At 40.7% G+C, this 13,042-nt stretch overlaps 1 protein-coding gene across 8 annotated transcripts in view; it reads right to left on the reverse strand.

The window, feature by feature from the left end:
* The window catches only part of HECTD4 (HECT domain E3 ubiquitin protein ligase 4), a 184,844-nt gene that overhangs the window by 92,318 nt on the left and 79,484 nt on the right, over window positions 1–13,042 (reverse strand). For all 8 annotated transcript variants that reach the window (XM_045073665.1, XM_045073662.1, XM_045073660.1 and 5 more), the window contains exons 8-11: window positions 12,053–12,245; window positions 8,392–8,550; window positions 3,720–3,833; window positions 2,845–2,985 (exon numbers count right to left, since the gene is read on the reverse strand). In XM_045073665.1, the coding sequence (XP_044929600.1) occupies window positions 2,845–2,985; window positions 3,720–3,833; window positions 8,392–8,550; window positions 12,053–12,245 (607 nt within the window). The remainder of the gene's footprint in view (window positions 1–2,844; window positions 2,986–3,719; window positions 3,834–8,391; window positions 8,551–12,052; window positions 12,246–13,042) is intronic.

A 13,042-nucleotide genomic window follows, 5' to 3' on the forward strand; every position in this document is an offset into this window, starting at 1 on the left:
AAAATCTACCCATTCTAAGTGCACAACTCAACGATTTTTAGTAAATCTGCACATATAACAAAATCAGGAATTTAAGTAGAGAAGTTACCACTGACCCTTTAAAAATTGTAAGGAAATAGTATGAGCAACTTTACATCAACAAATAGGAAAACGTAGTTGAAATGCACAAATTTCTAGAGACACACAAATTACCAAACTCAGGAATAAAAAATCTTATAACTACATAGCCTCCAAGTATCACCTCCCTCAAAACATTAATTACTGTGGTGATTAACATATGTACACAAGTTCTCTGATGCTTGTCCTTCCTGGAGGTGGAACTTAATTCCCTTTCCCATAAGCATGAGCATGGGCTTAATGACTGGCTTCTAGCTGGAAAGGGCAAAATAGTAAATTTGCAGTGAAGAAAGCTGACATTTAAACCAAGTGATCATTTTTTTTTAAAGATTTTATTTTTATTTATTTATATTTTTAAAGATTTTATTTATTTATTTGACAGAGACACAGCGAGAGAGGGAAGATAAGCAGGGGCAGTGGGAGAGGAAGAAACAGGCTTCCAGCTGAGCAGGGAGCCCGATGCAGGGCTTGATCCCAGGACCCTGAGATCATGACCTGAGCCAAAGGCAGAGGCTTAATAACTGAGCCACCCAGGCACCCCTAAGATCTTATTTTTAAGTAATCTCTACACCAAAGTGGGGCTCAAACTCACAACCCCAATGCCAAGAGTTGCATGCTCCACCGACTGAGTCAGCCAGGTACCCCAAACCAAGTGATCGATTTTTTTTTTTTTTAAAGATCTTATTTATTTGGCAGGAAGAGCACAAGCAGGTGGGGAGGCAGAGGGAGGGGGAGAAGCAGGCTCCACGCAGAGCAGGGAGCCTGATGTGGGACTCGATCCCAGGACTCTAGGATCAAGACCTGCGCCAAAGGCAGTGGCTTAACCAACTGAGTCACCCAGGAGCCCCCGAAGTGATCAATTTCAATAAATCATGTTGGTATCAAGTACCCTGTGATAGGATGTAATGAAAAAAGCACTTTGCTTCTGCGGTATTCCTTCCTAAAATCTAAAGACTCAGTTCAAAATGAGAAAACATCAGGGGTGCCTGGCTGACTTAGTTGGTTAAGCGTCTGTCTGCCTTTGGCTCAGGTCATGGTCCTGGGGTCCTGGGACTGAGCTCCGAATTGGGCTCCCTCCTCAGTGGAGGGTCTGTTTCTCCCTCTGCTCCTCCCCCTCCCTCATGCTCTCTTTCCCTCTCAAAATCTAAAAAAAAAAAAAAAGAGAAGAGAGAGAGAGAAAACATCAGATGAACCCAAACGGAAGGCCATTCTACAAAATAGTGACCAGTACTCCCCAAGAGTGTTCTTTCTCGCTCTTCAAACAGGATGACTCTATCTAGCTATGTCCATGTCGCAGATCTTTTTTCTCCCACCATCTCAAATCTGCTGCTGAGCTACTCTTTACAATCCCTGACCTTTTCAAATCCAGAATTTCCAACTGGATCTTTTTTCAAAAATTTATTTGTTGAAAAAAAAAATTTTTTTTTAAATGTCATAGTCATCATACTTGTATCTTTTCAACAGGGCTTCCTTTAGATGTTTCAATACATATATAAAGGCTGCTTTAGTTTTCATCTGCTAAATCCAACATCGGAGTTTCACCTACAGTGTGTAGCTACTGACTTCTGTTTGGTTTGGGTTTTTTTCAGTTATTGTTTCTACTTTGCTACTTTCTTTCATCTGTGTGCTTTTTTTTTTAAAGCCTGACTTCCCAGGAATCACTACCCAGAGCTCGTGAGTGACTCTCCGGCTAGTCGGCCGGTTCTCTGCTCACCCTAATCCCAACCATAGTTGCAGGCGAGCTAAGCCACCAGTCTTCTCTGTTGGTTTGCCACTCAGACTGGTACTGTTACTGACACTGTTGCTGGGCTGGAGTTTTTTCCATGTATTGCTCCAGATCAGGTTAGCCCCCTCTGGAAGCAAAGCCGATGGTTTACACGATCTGCCCCACGCTGGTGGGATTATTGCACTGACCAAGGTTAAGGTGGGAGATAGGGGCATCCCCAGCTGAGAGTACCACAGACTTCCACTGTTTTTACCCAAAGTTCAGTGGTTTTTAAGAATATTCACTTCTCATTTTGGTGCATGCCCTTGGTTAGTTTCCAGAGGCTAGAAATAGTTGTTTTTGGTAATCATGTCCATTTTATCATTGCTTTATGGGGAGAGGATTTGCTCCTCTAAACCACTATAGCTGACCTTGAAGCCAGGAGATTTTAAGTTAATAGTAACTTAATATTAAGAAATACATACATCCTTTTATAGAAACTTCTAATTATAAATCTGTATATAAACAGGTTATCAATGCAAAACATTAAAATGGCCAACAATCCCATGGCCAGTACAAATAAAGAATCAACTTTTGCACCAAAGTTCTGGCAATTTTAGAGTGACATAACAGTTTTCTCTATTTATTTACATATTTATTTATTTAATCATAAAACAATCCAGCAGGGTGCCTGGGTGGCTCAGTTGGTTAAGCGTCTGCCTTCAACTCAGGTCATGATCCCAGCCAGGGTCCTGGGATCGAGCCCCACATCAAGCTCCCTACTCAGTGGGGAGTCTGCTTCTCCCTCTGCCCCTCCCCCTGCTCATGCTTTCTCCCTCAAATAAATAAATCTTAAAAAAACAAAAAACAAAAAACAGGCAACAAAGATGCAGGTTTCACATTCAAAGAGGGAAAGCTGTTGACACATGTTGTCGCCTGGGCTGTTACCACTTCCTAACACTCTTGAGCTCTCTATTTCATGAGGGAAAAATTGTTCCTCTGAGACTACGAGGGTGCCTCACCTTTGGGCTCAGTGATGATGTGGCTGACTCCAAGTCTCTGACAGACGTAATGGAAGGCCTGGTTCCCTGGATTGCACCATTGATCAATATAATCATTCGAGCACGTCCACAGCATGTTGTTCACTGTATCGTAACAGGCACCTGCGGAAAAAGCACACTTAACTCAATTGCCACACCATCCTCGGCCCGTATACATATTTCTCCAAAGCACTGCTAAAGAACGGAAGGGCGACTCTCTCTACTGCTGACAGTCCGCATCCCGAGTCCCGCATATTTTTCTGGCAAAGCATTAGGTTGGGATTTAGCAAGAAGGCAGGACTCCATCTCTACTTTGCTTAACTCCTTCATAAGAATGGAACAGAATGGAACTCGTGGAATACACAGTTCTTAGTAACTGACTTGTGATCCTTTTAATTCCTTAAAGGATTTAAGTGGTTTAAACCAAAACCCAGGTATTAACAGAACTAATGATCATTAACACATAGTAGAAGCCTTAGTAACTGAGCCCAAGATTTAAATCTGAGCTTCCCAGGAGCCAAGGCAAAGGGAAAAACTAGTATAGTACATAATGTTCATTTCCTAACAGTAAGAAGCACACCAATGCCTCATGGGCAATGAAATAAACCTCTTCACAGCATGAGCTGTGAGAAGAATTTGTTAGGGGCATCATCATACAACCTGAAAGACACTATCCTCGATAGCAATTTATGCAGAGAAATGTCACCTACAGCCGTTTCTTATGTTGATCCTTAAATAGCAGCATCAAAAAATTCTTTCTTACAAGGAAAAGGAATTGGCAAGATTTTTGGAGAGAAATTGCTTAAATTGAATTAAATTTAAATTGAATTTTCTAAGGAAAAGTGGGCATTTCTTACCCAATCCTGGTACAAGAGCACCACGCCCCAGTGAGCTTCCAGCAGCATCTATGAGATCGGCACGACTTGTGAACTGACCATCCGAAATATTATACACCAAGCTAGAGGCAAGGACTTTGGAAACAAATATTAAGCTGTTTAATAAGCCTTACGATGACAGTCTACTTTTCAAAGTTTAAACTTAAGGCTCTTAAGACCTTCATAAAATTCACACCTTTTTTGTCATCTGTTGGTGGTAACAATGAGGAGACAGAACACAAATGTAAGACCACAAAAAAGGGTCTTCAGTCAGTTAAGTACCCTACTTCGGTTGTGGGATCAAGCCCTGTGTCTGGCCCCACCTCTCAGCAGGGAGCTCTGCTCCCTCTGCCCTTTCCCCCCTGCCCGCCTGTGTGCTCTCTCAAATAAATCTTAAACACTCACACACAAACAACCCATCACAAATGCCCTATTAAATAGTGAGCCTTATTTTTCAAAATGTTTTAAAAATGGCAACTTTTTGTTGGGCGCCTGAGTGGCTCAGTCAGTTAAGCGCCCGACTCTTGATTTCGGCTCAGGTCATGATCTCAGGGATGTGAGACTAAACCCTACACTGGGCTCTGCACTCGGTGAGCGGTCTGCTTGAGATTCTCTCTCCCTCTGCCCCTCCCCCTGTGCTCAATTGCTCTCTCAAATAAAATCTTTTAAAAAAATAAAGTGGCACCTTTTGCATAGATTTTCAATATAGATTACCAAGACTCATTGCAAGAGAAATCATGATCACTAACATCACTAGGTAATACCATTTATGAGAAACACCTTATATATAGTTGCTGCTCAATGAAGGTTGAGCATAGCTAACTCAAACATAACTCAAACATAGCTAGGTTGCTGTCCCTCCAAGCATGAACTCTAAAACTTGGAGACACTTTGGCCTTTTCCCTTAACACAGGATAGGTCAGTGATGTCAAACCTGGGCTCTAGGCTTCTGGGTTTGAATTCCAGGTCGACCTCTTCTGTGTGACCCAGAAAATGTACGAACCTCTGTTTCCTCATGTATACAGTGAAGCTAATAAAAGTACCTACCCTACATAGCTATTGTGAAGATTAAATGAATTAAAACATTTCTATAGGACCTGCACCAGCACAAACGTACTATTGTTATTTCTTCCTCACTTTTAACATAAAATTCTAGCACTATCTCTCAAGTTCCTTTTTCTTATTCCCATCCCCCTTGTAATTCAGATCCTCATCATGCCTGATCCAAGCTATCATCTAAAATGTTCTTTTGGGGGGCACCTGGGTAGCTCAGTTGAGCATCTGCCTTTGGCTTAGGTCATGATCCCAGGGTCCTGGGATCGAGCCACACATCAGGCTCCCTGCTTGGCGGGGAGCCTGTTTCTCCCTCTCCCACTCCCCCTGCTTGTGTTCCCTCTCTCGCTGTGTCCCTGTCCAAGAAATAAATAAAATCTTAAAAAATAAAACAAAGAAAAAAGAAAAAGAAACTGTACTTTCAGGACACCTGGGTGGCTCAGTTGGTTAAGCCTCTGCCTTCGGCTCAGGTCTTGATCCCAGAGTCCTGGGATCAAGTCCCACGTCATGCTCCTTGCTCAGTGGAAGTGTGCTTCTCCCTCTGCCTCCTGCTAACCCTGCTTGTGCTCTTTCTGACAAATACATAAAACAAAATCTTTCAGGGGTGCCTGGGTGGCTCAGTGGGTTAAAGCCTCTGCCTTTGGCTCAGGTCACAATCCCAGCATCCTGGGATCGAGCCCCAAATGGGGCTCTCTGCTCCGCAGGGAGCCTGCTTCCTCCTCTCTCTCTGCCTGCCTCTCTGCCTACTTGTGATCTCTCCCTCTGTCAAATAAATAAATAAAATGTTAAAAATAATAATAATAATAATAATATCTTTTAAAAAAACAAAAATTATACTTTCTTTTCTACTTTCCACTGTGCAAACCTGCACAACAAACTATCTTCCCAAATCTCTTTTTCACTGTGTTTGCCATGCATACGTCTTTCCCCAACTTGGCCACTTAAATGCACAATACCTGCTTTTCATGACTTAAACTCAAGACCTCAGGCTGTGTCTCCTTCCTACCCACCCCTCCGCAATAACCCCTTCTCTCAGATTCTGCAGCACTTCATCTGCCCCACACGGTTCAGGCGCTGATACAGGACTGTATATTACTCTCCACTTATTTCTCTCAACCAGACCAAGCACCACGGCTTCCACTTACTGAGTAGCCTCCACAGCGACCAATGTGAACAGGACACAGAAGAAAATTAAGCATTTATTGATTTGTTGGCCTAAAACAGAATCACTATGTAAGCTATAGCCCCATGAAAAAATGGCGTGAAGGCCTGCTTTAATCGAATGGGGCCAATTTCAACGGAGTGACAAATTGAGGCTAAAAAGAGCTTAATAAGACTAATGGTAAATAAACAGACAAATAACCCAATTTAAAAATGGACAAAGGATTTGAATAGAGATTTCTCCAAAGGAGACATACAAATGGCCAATAAACACAAGAAGAGATGTTCAACATCATTTGTCATTAGGGAAATGCAAATCAAAACCACAATGAAATACTACTGCATACCCACTAGGATGGCTATAACTTTAAAAAGTAGAAAATAAAGGTCACTGAGGATGTGGAGAAATTGGAACCCTTTTATGTTGCTGATAAGAATATAAAATGGAGCAGCCACTTTGGAAAACAATTTGGCAGTCCTTCCAAAGGCTAAACATATAGCTACTGTATGACCAGAATTTTATTTCTACGTTTACACATAAGTGAACACGAGCCTCCACAGAGACTTGTCCATGAATGTTCAGAGCAATATTACTCAAAATAGCCAGAAAGCAGAAACAACCCAAATATCAACAAAATGGGGTATATCCATGCAATGGAACATAATTCAGCCATAAAAAGGAATGAAGTAATGATTCCTGCTACCAAATGGATGAACCTTAAAAACGTAAAAAAAGCCAGTCACAAAAGCACATATATATTCCCATAAATATGAGAAGTCCAGGGATAAACCCCTACAGACAGAAGCAGATCAGTGGATGCCAGGGGTCGGGTGAGGGGAGTAAGAAGGGTAGTGGCCGCTGATGGGTATGGGTGAGAGGTTTCTTTTTGAAGTGATGGAAAATGTTCTAGAAGTAGACAGTGGTGATGGCTGCACAACTCTGAATACACTAAAACCACTGAATTGTACACTTGGAAGGTATGGATTTTACGGTAAGTTGTATCTCAGTGAAGCTAGTATTAAAAAAAGAGACTAATAGTAAATTTACATCATTTATTCAAGGGCTAAAGGGACATACTGGTTACATGAACTGTTAGAGAAAACAAGCTGTTGAGAAAAAGTCCAACCAATCTGCTTCTAAAGGCAAAAGAGCGTCCAGTTGTTATGCATATCTGTATCTAAATCTCAAACACATGCAATGTGTTGAATGTACTTGAAGTGGCCTAAAGGCTGATATTAGACACATGATATTGTACAAACTGCTGAGGTCAAATTTGTATCATCAGGCTGACAGTACGAAATGCTTTTTTGGAAGTCTATATGTGAAATATGATCCTTTAATGGTATAACTACAAATCATTTTGAGAGGACAGAATGTGAAAAAATTGAGAATGAAAAACAGATTTTAAAAACATTTTAATTTTATGTGTCTAAATAAATTTCAAGTAAAAACACAAAGTGTTACCATATGTGAAAGGAACATTTGGGTTTTTGTTATTTCTTAGAGATACTCTCACATAACTTTATTGCATATGATCCCCAAACAATAGTGTGAGACACTACTTTTCTTTTATCTTTGCAGGCGGGAAAACTGAGGCTTGGAGGGGTAAACTTAACAGTTCTTTCTGAATTGGACCTTTTTTTGCTTCACATTTTGTTTATGTGTCCTAAAATGAAGGCATTTTACATACTTTATTATTTATTTATTTTCAAAGATTTTATTTATTTGACAGAGAGAGATACACCAAGAGAGGGAACACAAGCAGGGGGAGTGGGAGAGGGTGAAGCAGGCTTCCTGCTGAGCAGGGAGCCCGATGCAGGGCTCGACCCCAGGACCCTGGAATCATGACCTGAGTGGAAGGCAGATGCTTAACCACTGAGCCACCCAGGTGTAGCCTCACATACTTTATTTAACAGCTTTGGAATTCTATTCATAGTGGGTCAAGCTCTTGCTGTGTCATCTGCAAATATGGCAAAAGAGTATTTCCTAAAATTGTCCTGAACACACAGGATGATGGCTTTCAGAAATGTACTATTGTATCATCCACAAAAATTATAGTTTTAATTCCCCCTAACCCATAACTATATCACTAAGTTTTGTTGTTTTCAACGAGCCACTGCAAACAACAGAGGAAGTTTAACATCATTAATAGGAGAGCCTTAAATTGCAAAGTTAGAGATAAATTGGGCAAAGTGCCACAAATAAGACACACTTACTTTTTTTTTTTTTTTTTTTCTTAAAGATTTTATTTATTTATTTGACAGAGAGAAATCACAAGTAGATGGAGAGGCAGGCAGAGAGAGAGAGGGAGGGAAGCAGGCTCCCTGCCGAGCAGAGAGCCCCATGTGGGACTCGATCCCAGGACCCTGAGATCATGACCTGAGCCGAAGGCAGCGGCTTAACCCACTGAGCCACCCAGGCGCCCCAAGACACACTTACTTTTTAGAGACGACAAACCACTTGTTCCCCCAAAAAGAGAACGGGTGGCAGAGCTGCCTGACCCCCCCGGGGGCGGGACCAGCATCACCAAGTATGTACCACAGGTATAGATGGGCGTTTTCCGAAGCATTTTCAGAGGCAGGCCACAGCTAGTATTTGCTGGGGAAAGGAATGGAAACAGTGTTAAGTGTTTGACACCAGATTAATTTGATTGCCAAAACATATTACAGTATGATGAAGGGGCTCCATATCCAAACAAGAATATGCCCAAATTTGGAAACTACAGCAACAAGTGGTAATCTAAGGAGAAATAATGATCTTCTGGCCCAGTCTCCTGGCCCCAAGCTCCCTATTCCATGAGCGGAACACTTTTTTTTTTTTATGATTTTATTTATTTATTTGACAGAGAGAGATATCACAAGTAGGTGGAGAGGCAGGCGGGGGGGGGGGGAGCAGGCTCCCTGCTGAGCAGAGAGCCTGATGAAGGACTAAATCCCAGGACACTGGGATCATGACCTGAGCCGAAGACAGAGGCTTTAACCCACTGAGCCACACAGGCGCCCCAAGCTGAACATTTCTAAAAGGTGTTCCCAATACCCAATATGCTTTTATGTCTCAAAATTTCGCTCAAAAGAATGAATCCTCGCATGGACTAGATCTCAGAATGAAAGAAGAATCCTGCTGTTTGTGCTTCCCAGAAAATGCACTCCAACAGATATCTTTTCATTTTATACAGAACAAATTCTTAACAGGTTTGGCTTATTACGTTCATTACAAACAGCTCTGAACATGAAATCAGCCTGAAATTTCAATCTATAACTAATTAATAAGAATAAAACCTTTCACGGTATCTACACCGGATAATTTTACATCTGCATGATTTATGAACCCCTTACATACGTTATATATTTATAACATATATAATTTATATTAAATATATAACATATACATTTAGGGTCAGTGACAAACTAAGTTATTCTTTCTAACCAAGAGGTATAAAATGCACGCCAATCTCTCTTTGTCGCTGGCAGATCTGAAAATGGATATTTAAGGATTTCCTACCTATTACTCTAGTCAGGACTGATAATGGCAGCAGAAAGTCAATTGGAATGCTTCACCTAAGAAGCTGTCAGGGTATAAAATAGAACTGCCCAAATAGACGTAAAATTGCCTTTAGATGGTTTAGATTAGAAAAATGAGAAAAGCGAACCCTAATCTGTCGGATACTTGTTTTGAACGCCTGTGCTTCTAAACAGCTCCACTTAAAACTCCAAATCCTCAACATATTCTTCATTCAGGGGCATACATTTCCCCACAGGTAGGAAACCCAAAAGGGGCAATGATTGGGAAATTAGCAACTTTGTGAGCATAACATTTTTCCAGGATGTTTTAATAGACGTCATATTAACATGGTAACAGGTATTAGTTTATCCCATAATAAAACATCCTAGACCCTTTGAATGCTAAACTGTCAAAAGTCACTTCGCCTAATAACTGTTGGATTTTTATGCGGCAACATCATGTCAGTGAATGTGCAGAGAATGAATATAAAAGTATGAGCTCACATGTTTTGAATACAATATCAGTTTTCACAGTTTTCTAAATATACCCTTGCCTTCTGAGTTCTCTGTCTAATTTCGCCCATACTTCCTCCTCTAACAAAGATTCCTTTAGTACTTCTATTGTTTAGGGTAGGATTCAGTTTTCTCCCAAGGGAAAAAACCCAGAACAAGCCCTTGGCTGGTCAGGAAGTTGTTTATTTTGGTAAAAGGACCATTCTCTACAAAGTGTTTCTACCATTCAAATTATCCATAGACCCAAGTTATGACAATTATTAATAATTTCCTCACTTACATTTGATATAATAGACCCATGAAAATAAAATTCTATCCTTAAGTTCTAATATGAACCAGTAAGTACTTAATTTGATAGCCTCATAATGAATTAATCTAATATTTTCTCTTCCCAACATTTCAGTATGTGAAAGGATTTAAGCATAAAATTGCATTAAATTCATTAAACATTAATTCAGATGCATTTTTCTATATACGGTGTATTTTCTAGCCTTATCTTTTACTGTAGTCCATGATTTGTTATAGAGTCAAACAGTCGGTGTAATCTGCAAATTCATCAAGAAGAATGGTTCTTGGGGCGCCTGGGTGATTCAGTGGGTTAGGGCTCCTGCCTTCGGCTCGGTCATGATCCCAGGGTCCTGGGATCAAGCCCTGCATCGGGCTCTCTGCTTAGCAGGGAGCCTGCTTCCCTTCCCCTCTCTCTGCCTGCCTCTCTGCCTACTTGTGATCTCTGTCAAATAAATAAATAAAATCTTTAAAAAAAAAAAAAAGAAAAGAAGAAGAATGGTTCTTAACCTTGTTTTGGCCAGATAGATGGCCTTGAAAGTCTGGTAAAAATCAGGATGGATACACTTAAGATGTAGAAATCTTTGGGCAGTCTGTTCATGAGCCTCTTAAGGCTTATCTCAATTGAGAGCTCTTGCTTTTGAAGTACAGAACATGTATGCTTCGTAGGCTTTTTAATTTTAAAAAATGGAGGAAAATAAGAACACGTAAGTTTGTCTTTAACTGTATTTGCATAAAGAAATTCTGTAAGGTTAAATAAAAACTAATAAATACGTTACCTACAGGAGCCAGTGCAGGGGCAAGATGTATAACATGCTGAGATATGAGACTAAGATTTCTTTGTACATACCTTTCTATATTGCTTCTACTTTCAAACTCTATAAATGCATTATCTATTTAAAATATTAAAGTGCAAATACTACATGATTAATTCTAGAAAAAGCAACCTCCATTGTGGAGGGTTTGCCTCTTATTTGCTTGGCCAAGATTGTATTTAGTGAAGACAATGCTAAACATGAATTTTTTTACATTTATGAAGTATACGCTAAACATGAAATCGATTTACATTTATGATAAGGTATTTACAGTTAAAGACAGGGCTGTTTCGAATTATTATAGATTCATGCCAATTCATGTCTATAGCCAACATGTAATGGTTTGGAATTTAAAAAAAAAAAAAAAAAGGATGGCCTAGAAATGAAAAGGCGAAATACATAAAGGCAAGTGCTTTATATAGCACACCACGAGCACTCAATATAGCACATCCCTTGCTGTCCAAGGGATGCCTCCTGGCTCAGTCAGAGGAGCATGCGTTCTTGGTCTTGAAGTTGTGAGTTCAAGCCCCACACTGGGCGTAGAGATTACTAAAAATAAGTACGCTTAAAAAAAAAAAAAAAGAAAAAAGTACTGCCTGGATTCCAGAGGCAGCTCTCACTAACCACAAGCTGAATGTATCAAGCCATGAACAGGGTTTGACACTCTGTACAGTACCATGGTGCAGACCTGTCATCACATGTTTGCCCAAACCCACAGAATCCGCACCACCAAGGGTATACTCTGGACTTCGGGCGATCATGTCAGGTCAATATGGGTTCACCAACTGCAACAAATATACCACCTCTCGGTAAGGGGGAAGACTGCGCATGTGTGGGGGCAGGAGGTTTATGGGAAATCTCTCTACCTTCCTCTCAGTTTTGCTATGGATCTAAAACTGCTCTAGAAAATGAAGTCTTAAAAGATATATATGTAGCTGAGTGAAGCTACACAAGGTAAATAGATACAGTGAGCGAAGGGCAGCGTACCTGCTTGGTCTTCTTTCAGTGTGTTGGAGATGGTGGAGCCAGTAAGGGCAGCCAGTGTTGCGGACGGGGAGGCTCTGTAGCGTGAAAGTCTGCTCAGAAGCATCTCATTAATGCTTTTTGCAGATTCGCCCTCTTTTCTCATCAGAATTGTGCGTTCCTGAAGCGGGTTGGCTACAAATACACCATTTTCAACCTAGAGGTTAAAGAAAAAGAGGTCATCCTTCAGTGATACTGGTTTCTACCAATGATTTCTTTTTTTTTTTTTTTTTTTTTTAATTTTTTATTTTTATAAACATATATTTTTATCCCCAGGGGTACAGGTCTGTGAATCACCAGGTTTACACACTTCACAGCACTCACCAAATCACATACCCTCCCCAATGTCCATAATCCCACCCCCTTCTCCCAAACCCCCTCCCCCCGGCAACCCTCAGTTTGTTTTGTGAGATTAAGAGTCACTTATGGTTTGTCTCCCTCCCAATCCCATCTTGTTTCATTTATTCTTCTACCCACTTAAGCCTCCATGTTGCATCACCACTTCCTCATATCAGGGAGATCATATGATAGTTGTCTTTCTCTGCTTGACTTATTTCGCTAAGCATGATACGCTCTAGTTCCATCCATGTTGTTGCAAATGGCAAGATTTCATTTCTTTTGATGGCTGCATAGTATTCCATTGTGTATATATACCACATCTTCTTGATCCATTCATCTGTTGATGGACATCTAGGTTCTTTCCATAGTTTGGCTATTGTGGACATTGCTGCTATAAACATTCGGGTGCATGTGTCCCTTTGGATCACTACATTTGTATCTTTAGGGTAAATACCCAATAGTGCAATTGCTGGGTCATAGGGCAGTTCTATTTTCAACATTTTGAGGAACCTCCATGCTGTTTTCCAGAGTGGCTGCACCAGCTTGCATTCCCACCAACAGTGTAGGAGGGTTCCCCTTTCTCCGCATCCTCGCCAGCATCTGTCATTTCCTGAC

The sequence above is a fragment of the Mustela putorius genome, unplaced genomic scaffold (genome assembly GCF_011764305.1).
Source record: "Mustela putorius furo isolate JIRA1106 unplaced genomic scaffold, ASM1176430v1.1 tig00537248_pilon_pilon_pilon, whole genome shotgun sequence".
NCBI lineage: Eukaryota > Metazoa > Chordata > Mammalia > Carnivora > Mustelidae > Mustela > Mustela putorius.